Source organism: Xyrauchen texanus, chromosome 41 (genome assembly GCF_025860055.1).
Source record: "Xyrauchen texanus isolate HMW12.3.18 chromosome 41, RBS_HiC_50CHRs, whole genome shotgun sequence".
In the NCBI taxonomy this organism is placed as follows: domain Eukaryota; kingdom Metazoa; phylum Chordata; class Actinopteri; order Cypriniformes; family Catostomidae; genus Xyrauchen; species Xyrauchen texanus.
In genome coordinates this window covers 25,707,587-25,728,365 of record NC_068316.1, presented here as the reverse complement: position 1 = coordinate 25,728,365, position 20,779 = coordinate 25,707,587, and the positions used below count along the sequence as shown (strand labels likewise).

Below are 20,779 nucleotides of genomic sequence, written 5' to 3'. Positions count from 1 at the left end.
CATTTATTTTTTTATGAAGAATAGTAAGATTAATATATAATTAATTATCACAAAGTCTGCATGTCCTGCACCAAAGGCGGCCATGTTGGTTTTAGGTCAGTCTAACTTAATGATCACAGAAAATTAGAAACTAAGTCATGTGACCCACATACACAAAACAGACCCAAATATGATAAATGATAATAAGATTGGAAACTCTTTCTCATAGCCCCTAAAAGAAACTAAAGAGGATGTATCTTGTGGTGCGCATTGCCTGCTATAGGGTAAAGTAAATCTGCAATCATCCTGGGGAATGATGTGGTTGTGAATTTGTTTTTAAATGCTGCACTATGTATGTCTGCTATCGAGAAAGGCTGGTTCTTATGTTTAGTTATTTAGTAAAACAGACACACGACAGCCATCTAGATGTCTGTCTCCATGGAAACAACTACCACATTTGTTAAGTCATCTGATGTCCTTCTTCATAAATTGAAAAGTTTTAAAGAAATACCACATATAACCCAATCCAACATTTTCTTTGTCTCTGTCCCTCTCTCCTCTTCTTGATCACCTATGATTCACAACAGTAGAAACATTGAACTCTAATAAGCGTTCTTATTAAAAATAATAACTGCATTTTATTTCCATCATGATTGGCAACAAAGCAAAGACTTTAGTTTTATAGTTTGATACTGGTCTTACTCCTCAAATTGGGGTTTAAAAGAAGGTCCCAATGCAAGATCTGCTTATTGTAGACCACTAACATGAGCAATTCGAAGATTGTTGTTTAAGCTACTTTAAATGCTTGCGCCCAGTAATCTGTGCATTTCACAGAGAAAGTATTTGTCTAAAGACCAATGGACTACACTGTCTCATCACTCAGGTAACATTTGAACTAATAAATATACTGACACTGCATTCCTGCCCAGTGTTTGCACTGAGAGGAGAGAGCGTTTGCTGAAATGTGGATGTATGGTAAGCAGTTCTAACAGTTATGCCTTATTTAAAAGAATAGAATAGATAAAAGTCACATCAAATATTGTATGTAACGAATAAACTAGTAATTCAATAAATATTAGTATCTAATGAATAAGTACTTTCAACTATTGGAATATACTCATAGTGGTACTGTATTTATCTAAATTGTATTCGCTGCCCTTTTCTGCATATCGTGGCGCCGTTTTGTGGACCACAACGGACCGTTCTGCATAATGCGATGGCTCATTCAGCATGTTTCGCAGCCGACCCACCGGCCCGCTCGGATCTCCCGATGGCCATTCCGCCCCTGATCGGCCCCACAGTGCGTTGGCCCACCGGGAAAATGCCCGGTATGCCAGATTACCAGTCCAGCCCTGAGTCACGTGACAAGAATATCGTATTAAAATGTGTGTGAAGTTTTAGGAAAAAATAAATAAATGTCTAAGATATTTTGACATTTTTATGTAAAGGCACATTTGGTTGCCATTTTTTGACCCTAAGAAAACATCTTGATATTCATTCATGTTTGAAAACTTTTCTGAAATTGATGATTTAAGTTGTGTACAAATATACACTCACCTAAAGGATTATTAGGAACACCTGTTCAATTTCTCATTAATGCAATTATCTAATCAACCAATCACATGGCAGTTGCTTCAATGCATTTAGGGGTGTGGTCCTGGTCAAGACAATCTCCTGAACTCCAAACTGAATGTCAGAATGGGAAAGAAAGGTGATTTGAGCAATTTTGAGCGACGGGCCGGTCTGAGTATTTCACAATCTGCTCAGTTACTGGGATTTTCACGCACAACCATTTCTAGGGTTTACAAAGAATGGTGTGAAAAGGGAAAAACATCCAGTATGCGGCAGTCCTGTGGGAAAATGCCTTGTTGATGCTAGAGGTCAGAGGAGAATGGGCCGACTGATTCAAGCTGATAGAAGAGCAACTTTGCCTGAAATAACCACTCGTTACAACCGAGGTATGCAGCTAAGCATTTGTGAAGCCACAACACGCACAACATTGAGGCGGATGGGCTACAACAGCAGAAGACCCCACCGGGTACCACTCATCTCCACTACAAATAGGAAAAAGAGGCTACAATTTGCAAGAGCTCACCAAAATTGGACAGTTGAAGACTGGAAAAATGTTGCCTGGTCTGATGAGTCTCGATTTCTGTTGAGACATTCAGATGGTAGAGTCAGAATTTGGTAAACAGAATGAGAAACTGGATCCATCATGCCTTGTTACCACTGTGCAGGCTGGTGGTGGTGGTGTAATGGTGTGGGGTTGTTTTCTTGGCACACTTTAGGCCCCTTAGTGCCAATTGGGCATCGTTTAAATGCCACGGCCTACCTGAGCATTGTTTCTGACCATGTCCATCCCTTTATGGCCACCATGTACCCATCCTCTGATGGCTACTTCCAGCAGGATAATGCACCATGTCACAAAGCTCGAATCATTTCAAATTGGTTTCTTGAACATGACAATGAGTTCACTGTACTAAAATGGCCCCCACAGTCACCAGATCTCAACCCAATAGAGCATCTTTGGGATGTGGTGTAACGGGAGCTTCGTGCCCTGGATGTGCATCCCACAAATCTCCATCAACTGCAAGATGCTATCCTATCAATATGGGCCAACATTTCTAAAGAATGCTTTCAGCACCTTGTTGAATCAATGCCACGTAGAATTAAGGCAGTTCTGAAGGCGAAAGGGGGTCAAACACAGTATTAGTATGGTGTTCCTAATAATCCTTTAGGTGAGTGTATGTATTCAAAGTGCAAGGAAATCTGTTAATACATTTTACTTGATGGTAACACTGCATCATTAAATACAATTTCTTGTATAAAATGCTAAATGTTTTTCAAAAATGCACTGTACCGTAAACCTTCATTTTGTAATTACTGGAAAAATCAAGTTATCTTAATTAAACATCTCATGAAATGTAAGGTTTGTGCTCATAACTCAAATATATGTTCCTTGAATGTACTTTTTTTAATCCATAGATTTATGATTTTAAGTGATAATAACTCAAACTATAGAGCACAAAATTGAGGGTATAGACCTTGCACTGAAAACCCTAATACGGTCATTGCACTCATTTGATTGGTTAAACTCGTTCCCTTAATTCCATTGAATAACGGGGTCTCCCAAAAGTATTTAAGTTCAATTAACTTGGTTTTCAGTTGAGTTAACTACATGCAAGTAAATCTAACTCAGATTTGAATTGAAATATTGTTGTTTCTACTGTTGTACATTTGAATTGAATTGATTACATTTTAGATCAAACAACAGCTCAAATAAAGATGATAACTGATTCTAGGTCAGTTTAGGGATGGGCTAAAAGTATCGATACTTCCGATACTGATGTTGTATCGAACATATCGACCCTCACACAAAAATATCGATTCTGAATATTATTATTATTTTTTTTTACTTGGGGTATTATTATTTGGATACCACGAACAATAATCATAAGCTTCAAAGTAAAGTAAAATAAAATGGATTAGGCTTAGCAAATACAGGATGGTAGGCTATTTCTTCTTCCGCTCATTTTAACATTCATAAATGCTGAAAGACACACGCAGACAAGCGCTTGCGCCATCACAAGACTTGTTCAAACAAGAGGGATCAGCTCCTTGTAGCCTAGAGATAATGAAAGAAAATCAGAGAAACAGCTTCTGGTGTGTAGTCTATAGGATTTTGCGTATGCCCACATGAAATAACTGATGATACGCTTGGCCGCCAGAACAACGAACATTTGACCCGGAACTTTTTCAATCTAATAACGCAATGCCGTAGCACCGTTTTATTATTATTATTTTAAAAATGTACAGAGATTCTCTCTAAATGCGCTCGGAGATGCACTGGGGAGCACTGGCAAGACAGACAGTCGGACTAAACTGATCCACCAATCAGAACGATCATTTCAGACGCGATTGGATAATTGCCAACCAATCATATTTTCCGTTTCAGTAAGGGGTGGGACATTCCCAGCGGAGAAACTATAATTTGCACTGCATATTTATTTCCCTGCACCCTATTAACGTAAATATTTGTATATACATTTTAATTTAACTTATGCAATTAAACTTTGTGAAAATTCTGCATGTTATTGCACCCCTGATAATTTGTTTTCTTGTTTGGCCCTTTACTGCTGTCCGTGGTGCCTTTTTCTCGTGATATCAAATAATGTATATTTCTAAGTAGGAAAACAATTTCACTCTACACAGAAAAGCACATAATATTACTAAATTATTAAACAAAATTTTTATGTAGGCTATATATGGTAATAAGATAAAGTTTTAACGTGAACATTACTACACTCATATTAATGCTTAACAGTGTTATTATGAAGTATTTAATAGTTAGAATAATAATCATGTATTAACAATTGTCATAGTAGCATAATAAAAGGAACAATAATGACACTTATTAATTTAAATACATATTTAACATGAAGTTACTATACAATTGAACCCATTGATTTACTACAGTAATATTGTAGTAGCCTAGTAACAATGGGTTACAATGTGTGGTATATAGTTTAACTAAATAACATAGTTAAAATATAGTTACTGTAGTGAAATGGTTAATTTTTGTAAGGGAAACAAAACAGAAGTCTAACAATTTTCTGTTAAGGCAAAAAATAATAAAATAAATATAATAATAATGACTTGAATAATGACTAAAATTTTTTATTTTAAATTACCCATTGTACCCCAATTAATCACAAAAAAACACAATTTAACAGAAGTATCGGTATCGGTATTGGTATCGACGATATTGGACTTGAAAATATTGGTATCGGATCGAAAAGAAAATAAGCGGTATCACCCATCTCTAGGTCAGTTACTAAATAATTCTTTCCAGAAATGCATATATGCATGTCAGCTGCACATGCACAAAGAGAACTAAGATAGTGTGACCAGGGTCCAACTTGACCAAAGAGACACAGATCACCCTAATAGTGACATTACACCAAACGACTATATGCAACAAAGCATAAATAATACAACAAAAGAGCTAAAACATCTGCAAATTCTTAATAACAATTATTTAAATCCCCCAATCTGTTCCCTGATCAAGGAAATATAATTCAAGCAGCAAGGGATTATGGGTATTCCCTATAGCCTCAATTTTGTACTCAATAGTTTGAGTTATTAACACTTCAAATCTTAAGTCTATGGATTTTTAAGAAAAATAAGTTCAATGAACTTAAATATTTGAGTTATGAGTCCAAAACTTGACATTTCAAGTAATCCTTAATTAAGACAACTTGGCTTTTACAGTAATAACAACTGAAGTGTCTATTTTTTTTTTCTGTGGAGAAAGAAGTTTATTTAAGAATTGACCTAGAATCAGTTATAATCATTTAAAGGGAGAGTTCACCTAAAAATGAAAATTCTCTCATCATTTACTCACACTCATGCCATCTCAGATGTGATTTTCTTTCTTCTGCAGAAAGAAACAAAGCTTTTAGAAGAATATTTCAGCTCTGTAGGTCCATACCTTGCATTGGCAAGTGAATGGTGTACAGAACTTTGAAGCTCCACAAATCACATAATGGCAGTATAAAATTAATCAAAATGACTCCAGTGGTTAAATCCATGTCAGAAGTGATATAACAGGTTTGGTGTGAAACAGGTCAATATTTAATTACATTTTTGCATAAATTCTTCTCCCTGCCAAGTAGGGGCATATGCATGAAGAATGTGAATCGACAAAAACACAAGAAGAAGAATGTGAAAGTGAAAATAGGGATTTATAGTAAAAAAGGACTTGCATATTTATCAGTTTCTCACCCACACCTATCATATCTCTTCTGCAGATATGGATTTAACCACTGAAGTCGTATGGCTTTTATGCTGCATTTATGTGCTTTTTGGGGCTTCAATATTTTGGCACCCATTCACTTGCACTGTATGGAGCTACAGAGCTGAAATAATCTTCTAAAAATCTTTGTGTTCTGCAGAAGAAAGAACGTAATACATATCTGGGATCGCATAGGGGTGAGTAAACGATGAGAGAATTTTCATTTTTGTTTGAACTATCACTTTAAGCTGTTATTGTATGACTTAAATTTGTGACCATTCAATTAAAATTATTAAGTAGAAACAACAACATTTAACTAGTGAATCTGAGTTAAATCTACTTCCATCTAATTACCTTAACTTAAATGGTTAGTTCTAAACGATCAACAAGTTCAGTGAACTTAATTACACAAGTTTTGGAGACGCTATTACACAATTCAATAGAGGGAACGAATCTACTCAATCAATTGAGTAAAGTCAACTTATTAGGTGTTTTCAGTGTGAAACCAACTTTGACACAATTACATTTCTATGATCTTGACCAGTTTTAAACAAGTTTTGTTAAAGATTTCTCATTTTTTCACCTGGCTACTAACTAAATACAAGTACTGATAACATTGGTATATGATCTATAGAAGAATATCAGTCCTTGTTCTGTAGGACAAAATAGGCTAATTAAGAAAAAGAAGCATGCAAGTATTGAATAATATGCACTTAGCTATTGAACGCAATAATAATTATCAGTGCAGTTAGAAGTCAAATTAGTTACTAGTATGTTTTTAGGAAAAGTGTGCACGTTGAAACAGCTTGCAAGAGTGGATGAGTCAGTGTGAGTCGCACTGAGCTGTGTGAGTGTAGAAAGCCCAACCCACGGACACTTCACCCGCGACACACGACGAGACGAGCACACAGACGCAGAACAGGTGGTCCAATCCCACCTGAGGAACCAAATATGAGGATTTATCACGCTTTTCACCTTTCTGGATACCATGTTACCGTCGCTAAGTGATATTGTCTGAAGAGTACAACACTTCACGCGCTTCCCTGAGGAGTCACTGGGAATATTGGGCGAATATGAAAGTGACAGTATGTTTCGGAAGGACCCGGGTGGTCGTTCCCTGTGGGGATGGGAATATCACAGTACACAATCTTATTCAGCAAGCGGCGATGAGATATAAAAAAGCCATAGCCAAGGTAAGTCGAGTGTTTTTTGGGAGGGAAACAGCGGGTCAACTCCAGTGCTGTTCTCAACATGGCGCTTTTTCTGGAAGAAAGAAAGAACAGGGAAGAGAGAAAAGGAAAGCAGGACTGTCGATATCGCCAAACAGTCTTATTGATGTGTTTGTTTCTAATTTCCATTTGAATTAATATATATTTGTAATGACGTCGTATGTATAACTCCAGTCAGAATGGGTTGTTTGTTACGTTTGTTGCAACTTCGGCGCGTTTGTGCGTCCGGGTTCGAAACTTCGCAACAGATCTCCGCTTTAAAGATGAGATGTCGGTTGTTCTAACTCTCTTATGTAACAATAAGATCATCACAGATTTCGCAAGTAAACAGGGAGTATAAGAACGACTTTAAAGTCGCAGATGGAGGGCGAGGGAATCAGGAAGGATTCTTTGCCCAGCTGGATTCACACATGTGCGCCCCTTCAATCTCACTCTGAATGATGCATTGCAACACTTCACTTATTTTATGTTTTGTGAGTGGAAGTGTGCCTTTTTGTTAATTCGGATTGGTTGTGTGGCTTGGAAATCAGGCTGGTAACTGAAAGTTTGAAGGTTCAAACCCTTGAAAGGATGATTCATTTAAATGTATTATTATTATTTTTTACATTTCTTTCTCCTTTTCTCCCCAATTTGGAATGCCCAATTCCCACTACTTAGTAGGTCCTCGTGGTGGCATGGTTACTCACCTCAATCCGGGTGGTGGAGTACAAGTCTCAGTTGCCTCCGCTTCTGAGTCCGTCATTCTGCGGGTCTTATCATGTGGCTCGTTGTGCATGACACCGTGGAGACTCGCAGCTTGTGGAGGCTCATGCTACTCTCCACGATCCACGCACAACTTACCACGCGCCCCATTGAGAGCGAGAACCAGTAATCAGGACCATGAGGAGGTCTCCCCATGTAAATCTACCCTCCCTAGCAACCGGGCCAATTTGGTTGCTTAGGCGACCAGGCTGGAGTCACTCAGCACACCCTGGATTCGAACTCGTGACTCCAGTGTTGGTAGTCACCATCAATACTCGCTGAGCTACCCAGGCCCCCCTTGAAAGTATAATTCATGAACAATCACCTTTTGTGCACTTTAGCAAAACTTTTCATCAAAGGTTGCTTCAGATAGGACTGTCCTTTTAATATCTGTACTGTAAGTTCCTTTGGGGGAAAATGAATCTAAAAGGCATAATAGAATTATGCAATGTGCCTTATAAAGTATTTCATATGACCTTAATAACCTAAAAGCAGGGACCTATTGTAATTGATCAGAAAACTGTTGGACAGGTCATATATCTATATATATTGTTTATGGTTAAATGAAGTTACACACATTTGTTTTCGCTAAATCTATAAAATTATTCAGAAATACATTACAAATGTAATAATTCACACAAAACAATTACTTGATTACACTATACTATGATGAATTTGTTTTCAATAACTGAGTTCAAATTCATTTACATATTCTTTGTCTCATGCTTAAAATGCAAAACTCATGTCGTTTAATCATCTGGACACCATGAAAAATTATAATATTTGTATATGATAATTAATAAAAAAACAGAGAATACCCTTTAGTGTTTGTAATTTTAAAAACAAATAATAATTTTGTCATATCATTAAATGTAATTATTTTGACATTTAATGCTGAGAAAACCTTGACTCAGAAATATAAAAAAAAAAAAATAAGAAAAATATTTGACCATGAAAAATCACCCTGAAATATATGTTTTTAAACTTTTATGAAATTAACGAATAAGTTATATACATACATACATTTTCTGGTGAAACCAACACTGACATTTCTACAAACTTGTGTTTTAAGCTAGAATATTCCACATATTTCTAATTTTTATAACCTCAGACAACCTTATTTGTTTATGACCCATATATATGTATACAGTCACCGAGCACTTTATTAGGAACACCTGCACAACTACTTATTCATGCGATTATCTAATCAGCCAATCATGTGGCAGCAGTGCAATGCATAAAATAAACAACCAGATCTGCTTTCAGAACTCTTGATTCAGTGTTTATAATAAAACCTCAAATTCAAAGTAGATTTTTGCCCATAGCAGCATGTGTATGCTTAGGAGTGGATATACTGCAAGGTTTGCCCTTATTACTTATTTACTGAAAAGTTTTGAAAAAAATAATTCTCCACCTAAACTGCATACAGAAAAACAGAAACTTGTTATAGTGGGTAATCTTTGACAATAAAATACTGGAAAGTGAGAGAAACTTCTATTTGTTCCAACTTATTGGCAAGAAGAATGGCTGTTTATTAATTAATTATTCAAAGTTACATTTTTGTCTTTAGTTATGTAGATACTGCATAGCTTCAAGCTGTACTGTTGCTTTAGGCTATTGCATGTCTTCTGAATGTTTGGCAACAGTGCCGTTATTTCTGCCCGACAATCTGAGTGTTCATATTGGTGTCACGTCCAAGCGCTTCTGTTCCCCAGGCCTTGAATAGTTTGGTGAACCAATGTTGGTATTGCCAGAACATTCCTCTTTTACACAGTGTTGCTTTAAACATGAAAAACTATTCAGAGATGCTGCTCTTTGCATTTTCATAATGGACTGATTTATTCCGTGACTAAATTGTTTGGCACTTTACAGGCACTCTTGAGACGCTGTAAGGACAATGGGTTTAGTAGGTATACATTAAACATTTCTTGAGCAGTTAGTGAAAGTGCATTTCAAGAAAACACCTCGATCAGCAGAGCTCAATAATAAGGATGGCCTGATGACTGGAAACCTTGTTTTTACTATTGCTATAGTGTAGTAACTATGAAAAGTAGCTAAGTAACCATGTTTGTTTTGGCAGAATCGATCTACTATAGATTAACCCTGGTAATTTATGTGGTTACTATGGTTTTACGACAAATATTGTAGGAAAACCATATTAAACACAAAATAGATTTTTATTACCATAGTTTTTGTATTTCTGAATTATTCCTTTGGTATTACTATGAAAATCAAGGTTAAAATATGGTTACTATAGTAAAACCATGGTATATTTATTGCAACAGAAGACAAAACAATTGCGAGGTAATGCAAAACTTATTGTGAGGGTTCGCAAAATGTTTTTTTATTTGTATTTTTTTGCAGAAAAAAAATATTAAAGAAAAAATAATATTATTCTGCACGAATCACAATTTTTACAGGGCACTCAAAACCCCTATATAGGACTGCATGAATTAGGTAACAAGTAACTGACTCATACAGAGCAAATGTCTGGTATAACAAAGAAAATGTAATATGTCTGGATAGTAAAGGGCTTTTGACTGCAATTGCGTAAGACCTAAAAAGTTGAGCTCTTGCTCTTAAACATGAAAAGCATGAAAGTGCTATAAAAATGTACTCTCCATCTGTGAAACAAAAAGTGAACCTTGTTTCTCAGAATTATGCAGAGAGTCTTACCAAATACTGGGGTCTCATCAACAAAATCATTGCAAGCAACAAAAACCGAACCGAATTCAACAGTCTCTTGTCCATCACTACAAAACTGCTGATGGCCTGCATGCTGGTCCCTGAAGCCAGTAGATATGGCTGCTGATACTGGTTCTCAAGGTGTTCCTCTAGGCTCCTGTAAGTTTTTAAAAAGTAACATGTTAAATATCGTTCATGATTTAACACACTAATCTATAAATGCAAATCTGTCCATTTACGTAGTACCTGGATGATCATCCAAGGTTTCATCGGTGCATTGGTTCCTGTCAGACATCAGCAATGTTCTAGCACTTGTGAGGAAGTTAGGGTATCTACTTCTCTGATGATCTTTTTCTTTATAGAAAGTCAGCCATGTTTCTAGCAGTGGGGCAGCAATTTCTGCTGCAAAGAGGAGGCTGAAATCCTGACGTATCTGTATAATCATAAAAACCTTTAAATGGATTCTAAATACAAATGCTGCCATGAATATATGGTCAATTATTTAATTAATGCTTACATGTATTGTTTGTGGATAAAATACCCTGCCAAAGGTTGTATACTTCATACATCACAATACTTGATTATATCACATTTTTGCAAAACTTTTCTTTCTTGAAATATTAAGCCTAAAACCAATATTTCATTATCATAGAACTTACCAAACGTTTAGAGTGTACAAGGTGTGAGGCAGGGTTGTGGACGAGTCGTTCTCGATACTCAAAGGTCTCCATCTTCTTCATGACAATTGTTTTGTCTCTGTTGTGGCCAACTTTTCATCGCTGGAATACGGGATGGCCAATATTTCAGTATTCAATAGGCTTGCATGCGTATAGGGAAACACAGGACATTCGTCAGGTGATGCTTCCCCATTAACATTTTGTGGCTTTAATACGGAAACAAGGGCACAAAAGAGTTGAGATGGCGGGACATACACCATAATCAACTACTTAATGATTGAGAATAATGCGAAAAATGGCTATATAATAAAAGTTGTGGATTGTAGTCAATGACAGCTTCATAAGTTTGAAACAGGTGCATTCTAGCTAACGAACGTTGACAAATAATCTGTTTAAATGTAAATTTGTTGTCGTACATTAAATATTTAAATGAACATGCAGAGATATAAGCACATTTTGATATAAAATGTCAATAAAATGCAAACATTTAAGTAGCTTTACTCACCTGCAGATGCTGCTTCTCATCCTCTCTGGGAAGTGAGGGAAAAAATGGCATCTGGAAAATTCCTTGGGAATGCTGCACTATCCAAATGCCCAAATGTTGAAACTAATGCTGGCAGGTGTCAGATACCTGTAACTGTGATCTTTACATCCAAACTACCAGCTTTTAATACAGAATAGAGTTAATTTCACAAGATCCAACACTAGGTCCTCAACACTTCACTCTGAAATTCCTCAGCACTGGGATTTTTAACACTGGTGAATTTGCTGAACTGATGAGAAAAACCCAACTCTCTCTACCCAGAGAAAACAGATACACTAACTTTCAAAAAACCTACTCCATTTTTACACATATAAAAACATATCGAAATATTGATATGTTGCTAAAAATGAATTTTTAACATATTTGTGGATTGACCACCCTGCTGGAAAATCCAGCTTAAGTTGATAGGTGTGTTTTGGAACATGGTAGCTGGTCCAAGCTGGTCATGAGCTGGTCCAATCTGGTCCTTAGATGGTCGACCAGCTACCATCTACCAAAAACCAGCTTGACCACCTTGAGCTGGTATGACAAGATGGTAGCTGGTCTAAGCTGGTCTCCCAGCTTGAACCAGCTAATGACCAGCTTGGACCAGCTAGAAACCAACTACCATGTTCCAAAACACAGCTAACCATCTTAAGCTGGATTTTACATTAAGGCAGTGGAAATGTTGGCAGGACATCTGAACCACATGTCCTTTTTGAGCCCTGGTTAGTTAGTCTCAACTCCACAAATTAGAGCAGGAAACCTCAGTACAGAATCAAGACTATGTTCAGCAGGCAGGTAAGTGTACAGAAACCTTTGTTTCAACCCTGTATGAAAGCCAGTCTCTCTTACAGCAAGATATGAAATGTGAGCTACATAACCTTGAAGAGACCTCACATTTCAACACAACACTCTAAGAAGAGCAAGCTTTCTGCTTAAGAGCTGTCTCTGTTGCATTTTCATTCTTTTCATAAAGCTTGACAGTTGATTTCAGTAGACTTTGATGTTAGCTTGTTGCTAAGCTAACAACACAACACTGATAAGCATGAAAATACACAGCTCACACACATTGGGTAAAAACATTTTTTGTGTTCCTTACACATATTGCGGCTGTTCCTAGGTGAAATATCTACCGTGTGGCGCTAAAATCAAGTAAAAATGTATCACGTTTTGAATGTTAGAGGAAAAACTCAAATGTAGTTGGTAAACGTAAAAATGTATCACCCTATGAGCCATGCGCAATAGTAAAAATGTTTCGATGTCATAAGATAGTGCTGTGTGAGGAACAGGGTGAAAAGTAAGTTTTTATGAATTGATAATCTGCTGTTTTACTCGTAATCTGTGCGAAAGAGAATACAAAGTAATTGTTGTTGAAACACCTCTACTGTTCATTCCACCAGGAGACTGCTGCAATATATACAACGAGACAAGTAAAAATCATTTGGCAAAATATTTAGGCAAATAACGTGATTCTATGAGACCAGGTTGGATGGAGCCTTAAATGTGGCCCAAAACAAGGTATCATAGAACGCAGTTAAGTTGTCTACCTTGTGGAACAACCTTTGTATCGGGTGTGCACCTATGATGCCTTAAAATGCTGTTGCTGCCCGCATGGAGATCTCTTGGTTTTGGAACAGAACTATAGTGTCCTTGTAGACAGCAATGACTTGGATACTACACTCATACATCAAACACACAGCCATGCTAGTATGTCTTAACAGGCTTACTCCGTACCTCTAGCTCAGCAGAATAAATGCGGTGGGCCATTGATCCAAGCCAGAGAGTTTTCCCAGCGGAGTGTTGTGTGCTCACTGCAGAGCCTGAGTTTCATGTGGGGATAGCTGGAAGCAGGCAGTCTGGATCAGTGATTTGCTGTGTAAGCGAGTGTGAGAGGGCTGAATTAGCCTGTGATCTATTGAGAGATGTGACTCTGCAGAGAAAACTGGAGCCCTTCATCAATAAATAGGCTTCTTTCTTCAGGATGTCCAATCTTTTTCTCCTCTATCGCAAAACTGCTGTCTGCAGCCTTTCCATTGACTTTCCCATGAGTTGATATAAATCCAGTATGCAGGAAGTAGCTGTAGACAGCAGCTTGAGTTGGAGGAGATTATCGGAAATTATTGGAGAGGAGTTCAGTCTGTTGAATCAAAATGAATGCAGCTAATTTTGCTTGTAGAAACGTGTAACAAGGTGGAAAGCAAATCAGAGAAAATGGTGTTGATTATGTTGAATGACTAATAACTGACCCAAAAATTTTAAACTGCATCTTTTCAAGGACATATTATGAAACACACTCTCACATAAAGGCAAGGTCGATCACTCGTGATGAAGTTTATTTTGTGTGTCATCAATACAACATTAACATGTTGAGACCAGAAGTCACTTTAAAATTTAAAAACACTTATTCAGACCTAAAGTGTAAAACTTCTGCACCATTAGAGTCACAAACGGTATTACAACAATAGTGACTGTTTTCAAACAGGTTTCTCGAACACTCCCCCCTTTGGTCATTGGTCAAATAAAAAACTGGTCCCTCCCAAACTCACACCATTGGCCAAGTCAATGTTGCTGTGTCAGGCAGGTCTGGATGCTCAATCAAATGGAGCAATCTTTTGATTGGGGCACACGTTTTTGATGATTCAACCTATGATTGTCTCAGGGCGAATATGGGTGAAGTGGAACGGTTAAACTTGATCCCTATTATATCCATATGTATTTTCTTACATGGTTAAAAATCATTAATAATCTAACCTTTGGAACATAAACAATCAACTTTTTATTTGATGATATAATACAGGCATGCGTGGCAGAGCTAAGTTTACGACCACCGGTGGAAAAAGCCACGGTAAAGAAAATGACAGAAATTAAAGGGAAAATAAACGCACAGCAATGGTAAAAAAAATTATACATTATTTTGATTTGTGTCTCTCTGAACCTTATCGTATTCCTTCAGAACAAGACATTTGTCGCATACTATAATTTATTAGACTTCTGAATTATAGATTTGCATCCTTTTTTGAAGCTTGAAGAGGTGGTCACCATAAACTGCCATTGTATGACATCAATGAGCACAATTTTTTTTCCACAATTTCTCCCTTTGTGTTAAGAAAAAGAAAATGAGGGGGGCCTGGATAGCTCAGTGAGCAAAGATGCTATCTAACACCTCTGGAGTTGCGAGTTTGAATCCAGGGTGTGCTGAGTGACACCAGCCAGGTCTCCTAAGCAACCAAATTGGCCCGGTTGCTAGGGAGGGTAGAGTCACATGGGTTAACCTCCTCGTGGTCACTATAATGTAGTTCTTGCTCTCGGTGGAGAGCATGATGAATTGGAGCGTAGATGCCACGGAGAATATTGTGAAGCCTCCACACGCACTATGTCTCCACAGTAACACGTTCAAGCCTCTTGATAAGATGCGCAGATTTACGGTCTCAGACGCGGAGGCAAGTGAGATTCGTCCTCCGCCATCCGGATTGAGGCGAGACACTACACTACCACAAGGACCTAGAGCGTATTGGGAATTGGGCATTCCAAATTGGGGAAAAAAGGAGTGAAATTAAAAAAAAGAAGAAAGAAAGTCATATGGGGTTATAACAACACAGGGGTGAGTAAACAATGACTGAATTTCAGGTTTTGGGTGAACTATCCCTTTAAGGTTATAAAAATGTAAAAGCTATGCTCAATGTGAAGTGTAATGATTCATGGTGTAAAATAGTACTTCCAAATCACTTGTAAATATTTTCTATAGAATCAGTTTTACTTAATCCCACTATACCAGAGGCATATTGGCAAAGTGGAGCAAGGTGTTAATGGTAAAGTGGAACAACATTTCACATAATTTAAAATGGAGTTGTAAGTTTATAATTAACTTGCATATCAATTATGGTGATTAGATGACTAAATGATCAAATGTGTGTAGTGCTGTGTATTTACATGCAATGAAAAGAATTAATTATTTAAATTGGTATTCTAATATTCTAAATATTATGTAGCACAACTATAAAATAAAAATTAATGTTACCTATTTTTCCTTTTTATAATGATTGGTTGATTAGATTTAATTAAGCATCTGCACCTTTGTGATGTGTATGTGCACATTTTTGGAGGTTTTTTATTAGTCAGCTTAAACATGATGCAAGCAAAATTATAATATATTCAATTAATGAACTGTGTTTATCATTTTTGCTTTGTTTACAAAATGTTTTATACTAATATTTAAACAGAGGTGGGTAGAGTAGCCATAAAATGTACTAAAGTAAAAGTACAATTACTTAAAAACAAATTACTCAAGTAGAAGTAAAACTAATGATGTTAATAATTACTTGAGTAAGAGTAAAAAAATATCCAATTAAAAGAATACTCAAGTAGTGAATAACTAGTTACTTTAATATGTACCATAATGGAAGTTTAATTTGAAATATTTCATTACATACAGGTAACACATTTAACATTACAGAATAACAATAATAATAATAATAAAAATGTTATTATTGTTATTGTTATTATTATTGGAAATTCTTTCATCATTCACCCTTATGTTGTTCCAAACCTTTATGACTTTCTTTCTTCCAAGCAACACAATTAAAGGAATATTCCGGGGTCAATACAAGTCAAGCTCAATCGACTTATTTCTTAAAAAAAAAAAAACTGGGTTACAGTGAGGCACTTACAATGGAAGTGAACTGGGGGCCAACTTTGAACATTAAAATACTCACTGTTTCAAAAATGTAGCCACAAGACATAAACAATATGCATGTAATCATGATTTTAGTGTGATAAAATCACTTACTAACCGTTTCTGTGTAAAGTTATAGACAATTTTACAACTTACCATGACGATGTAATGTCAACAAACCCTAAAATGACTATAAAAATTACAATTTAAACAACGTAACAGCTCAAATAATACATGATTTTTAACAGAAGAATTAATGTGTGCTTTTATAAAATATACGCTTCACATTTCTGCCTTTACACTATCCAAAAATTGGCCACATTAATTTCCACTGTAAGTGTGTCACTGTAACCTCCATTTTTGATTGTTGTAAAAGACAAGGAGGGACGAGATGAAATTAATACAGTATTTGTGTTAATCAACATTATGCCACAAATTCTGTCGACTGAACTTAACTTGTACTGAACTCTGAATATTCCTTTAAGGAGATGTCAGACAGAATATTAGCCTCAGTCACCATTTACTTTCACTGCATGTTTTTTCCCCCATATTTTAAAAGAAAATGGTGACTGAGACTGAGTCAACATCTTTTGGGTTCCACAAAATACAGAAAGTCACATAGGTTTGGAACAAAACAAGGGTGGGGAAATGATGACAGAATATTAATTTATGGCTAAACGATCACTTTAAGGACGCTTGTCAGATTTGGATGAATCTGTCAGTTAGAACAGAAGTTTGGACACCAGTTTCTAGTAATTATTACTGTGAAAAACGTGAACAATATTCCACAGGCCCAATCATATATAATACTGAATAAAATAAGCAAGATCATGCTTTTATTAATGGTTACCTCCACTATTTCACAGCGTTTTAAAGTCCTGAATGGATTCTTGGTTCAGTTACAGTATTTTCAATGTAGAAATTATTTAGATCATTAGTTCTGTACACTAAGGGTAAACTGCACCTTATCTCTGTATTTGGAAGCATGTAAGGCTTCTTTAAGTTCAGAGCTTGTTCTCTGTTGTCTCTCAAAGGCGAAGTTACAGTGTGTGCGTGCATAGATGCGCTCCAGTAGTCACGCACGCACACGATAGGCAGAGCAAAAAGGCATTTACACTTAATGTGGATGTTTACATGGATTTAGTTTCCATAGTTACAGAATCACCCTGTAAATGACCATCACCACAACAAAATCGAGCTCAAGTTATCACAATTGCCAAAACTCACCTCAACGAGTTTTCTTTAGTAGGAGCTGCAATTCTAATATCCGCTTGTTTTGGTGTAAAATGAAGGCATTTGCGTGATGAAAGTGTTTGTTTTTAGCGCTTGCTGTAGGAGTGATGAGCTCGACTCGAGTGACAAAGCGCAAATGTAAGGTTCAACTTTCGTAAAAGTCCCATTCAGAAATCTCTCAAATGACACATTTATTACAACTTTTTTCAGTAATGTAACAAAAGGGATGTTGCTCATTTTAATAAATTAAAAGTAAAAAGTTTTCATTAGAAATGTACTTGAGTAAGAGTAAAAAGTACCCACTTATAAACCTACTCTTAAAAGTAAATAAATAATGTAGGAATTAACCTCCTTTCCATAAAGGTATAAATTCATATTATATTGCATTTGGATCATAATTAAAAGTGCCAGGAAAAGTAACATTTCCAAAAGTATCTCACTCTGCCCATATTCACCTGACTTATGGGACTTTTCCACTGCACGTTACGTTTCGACTCGACATGCTCGCTTTACTTTTCTGAGCTTGCTTTTCCACTGCAGTTTAGTGCCGCCTCAACGTGGGTGGGATTATAGACTGATCGTCATAGTTGCGCCGCGTCTCCTGCCATGACATCACAAACATGACTGACAATAAACAATAACATGACCTTTAGCTACTAGCTCATTGTGATTTTACACAAGTGTAACAGTTAAATTGGCCTGGTTGTTTTAAACTGAAGCTTTCAAGCAGAATATAGAATTAACGTCACTAAATATACCATCCTCCATCGTGGACTCCAACAGTGCTGTGGCCGAGTTCAGGGCACTCTCCCTCCCATTGCCATAGATAGCGTCCATTTGGTTGAACCACTTCCACTTTCTTTGGTTTGAACCACTCGGGCTGTTTTGGTCCTTGATGGTTCTGTAGTCACTTAAGTTTTTTTTTTAACTTTTCCCTATACTGTTGGTAGGTCCGGTGGTAGCCGTGTGTAGCCAACAGCTGATACACTTCCTGAAAGACTTTTCACGTAGTTTCGTTCGTCGCTAACGAGAAGAACGTCTGCACCTCGTTTATTGACCATGGCGTGGTTTTGCGCACAGCCATTTTTTACAATTCAAAAGTCGCGTGAACAAATGATACTGCTATCATTGTTGCTAACTTTAAAACTAGCGGGTTGATTTTCCATGTCGCAAATCCAGTGACACTGGTAGTGATGTTTCTCTCTGACCAATCAGTGATCTGCAGGGTTTTGACGTCACATTTAGTATCGGCTCGGCTCGCTTGTAACCTCGACTGAGGTGGTACTAAAAAAGTACCAGGTACCAGGAACTATCCACTGTGGAAAACCCCCAAAAAGCGAGCAGAGTTGAGTTGAGCTGTATCATGCAGTGGAAAAGCCCCATTAGAGTTGACTCTGCATATTAAGCTGGGATAGGATAAAAATTCAGTCATGACAACTATATGAAAGATTTAGCATGTTAATTTGGATGTGACATATCAATATGATGTTGGTCTTGGTGGACTAGATCTGCTACGCTGCTGCTGTAGAGCAAGTATGGAGACTTGCTACTTCAAAGACATACTGAGTTGAGCATGTGGACATGCTGCTCCTGCACAATTATAAAAACACAAGACATGCTGCCTCAATCATGAATGACATGCTGCTGCACAATTAGACATAAATACAATTCCCATTTATCAGATCTTGACATTTGGTCCTGGGGTGGATGTGGGTCTCAGAGAAAACTCTCAAAGCACGCTGCATTGAAACTGGCTTACTTGCAAACTTAAATGTCAGGCAAAGATAGAGTATGCAAGTTGATTGGCTATGCTTTACACATCAAAGGACCTATCAGCTTACACCATGTGAGCCGGTTGGTTTGACATATCACATGTGAAGGAGCAGATTGGCTAACATATAACAAGTTAACACATCAAAGAACCTATTAGCTTGCACTATTCAGAGTTTAATGCCTGAACTTTTTCATTTACGCACTTTGAGCAGTATGAAGCAAATGAGATCAGAGAATGACAATGGCCTTTGATACTTAGTTTGCAGTTATGTTTTGCCTTCCAGCACCGACTTTGTATTATTTTGAACCTGGTATCAGATGTCAATATGAAGACAGTCAAGTATTTCCATTTTCTCTCATCATTAGATCAGTTACCTTGTATTGTATTGTAATTTTGCCTGCACTGTTAGGCTTCTTAGATTTGTTTATCCTCCATTGTATGAACTGACAGCTGAACATACTCCACATTGAATTGAGCTCATAGTATGCCAACAATTTTATTGTTATCGACTGATAAGGAGTTTTTTTTTTTATGGTCAATGTCGATATCTAGAGCGCAGTGTGTCTGATTGCCAGTGTAATGCTGAGATTTATTTAGTACATTATATCTTAACAATAGAAAATGTGACAAACACAAAATTGCTGAAATTAAATGCACATTTTGCACACTATTTAATCACATTTTACCCAAGAAATATTGGAAAACAGAAAATGTAGATTAACCATTGATGAATCTGTTGAGGTGAAATACGACCTGGACATTTCTTGACAGTTTTTGGGAGGTTCACCCTCAAAGCCATCTGTCAGTGTGAGTATTTGCATTACAAAAAGCATCTATCTCAGTCTTTCAGCAGTGATGATGGATGTGCCATCTGGGAATTACCCCACTGAGTATTGTTCGATCGCTGACAATACAAGCAAACCAGACAGGGAATTTAGATCGAAATAAAAGAGGGTTTAATATGTTTCACCTAGATTCAAGGGGAGATTTGTTCTCCATTTGCATCAGGGTTGAGATTATACTTCATTTCTTAAAGCCATTTATAGGTTGAGTTTGAGTTTGTAGTCATTAGAATATTAAAGACACAAAGCTTTTCATATCACAGCTGTTTGTTGACCAGTGTCTTTGATTCATAGCCGCTGCAAATCCATTCTTCGTGTAGGGTCTGAAGATCTGTTGCTCTGGACAGGCGTGACAGACTCCCTACTGCTTAAATCTGCATTCTCTGTTTCCTCACCCATTTAGAGAGGTCTTGTAAAACTGCCCCTTCTGTGTCTACCCTATAGCCTCATAATGCCCCATTGGTAGAGCACAATAAAACACATCACTCATCCCTCCTTTTCTTGACAGTTTCCTGGGTGACCAATTATCACTTTCATTTCACATTCTGCAGTAAACTTTGACCTCTTCTGAAAAAAGTCAAAGGGAAAGAGTAGGTTTGCACGACTGACGGGCACAGATTTAGCAAA

General features: G+C 36.9%; 1 protein-coding gene across 3 annotated transcripts in view; it reads left to right on the top strand.

Annotated features, from left to right (window-relative positions):
- Positions 1-6,669: 6,669 nt before the first annotated feature.
- The window catches only part of LOC127634176 (partitioning defective 3 homolog), a 582,251-nt gene continuing 568,141 nt past the window's right edge, over positions 6,670-20,779 (top strand). For all 3 annotated transcript variants that reach the window (XM_052113607.1, XM_052113605.1, XM_052113604.1), the window contains exon 1: positions 6,670-6,966. In XM_052113607.1, the coding sequence (XP_051969567.1) occupies positions 6,847-6,966 (120 nt within the window). In that variant the 5' untranslated portion in view covers positions 6,670-6,846. The remainder of the gene's footprint in view (positions 6,967-20,779) is intronic.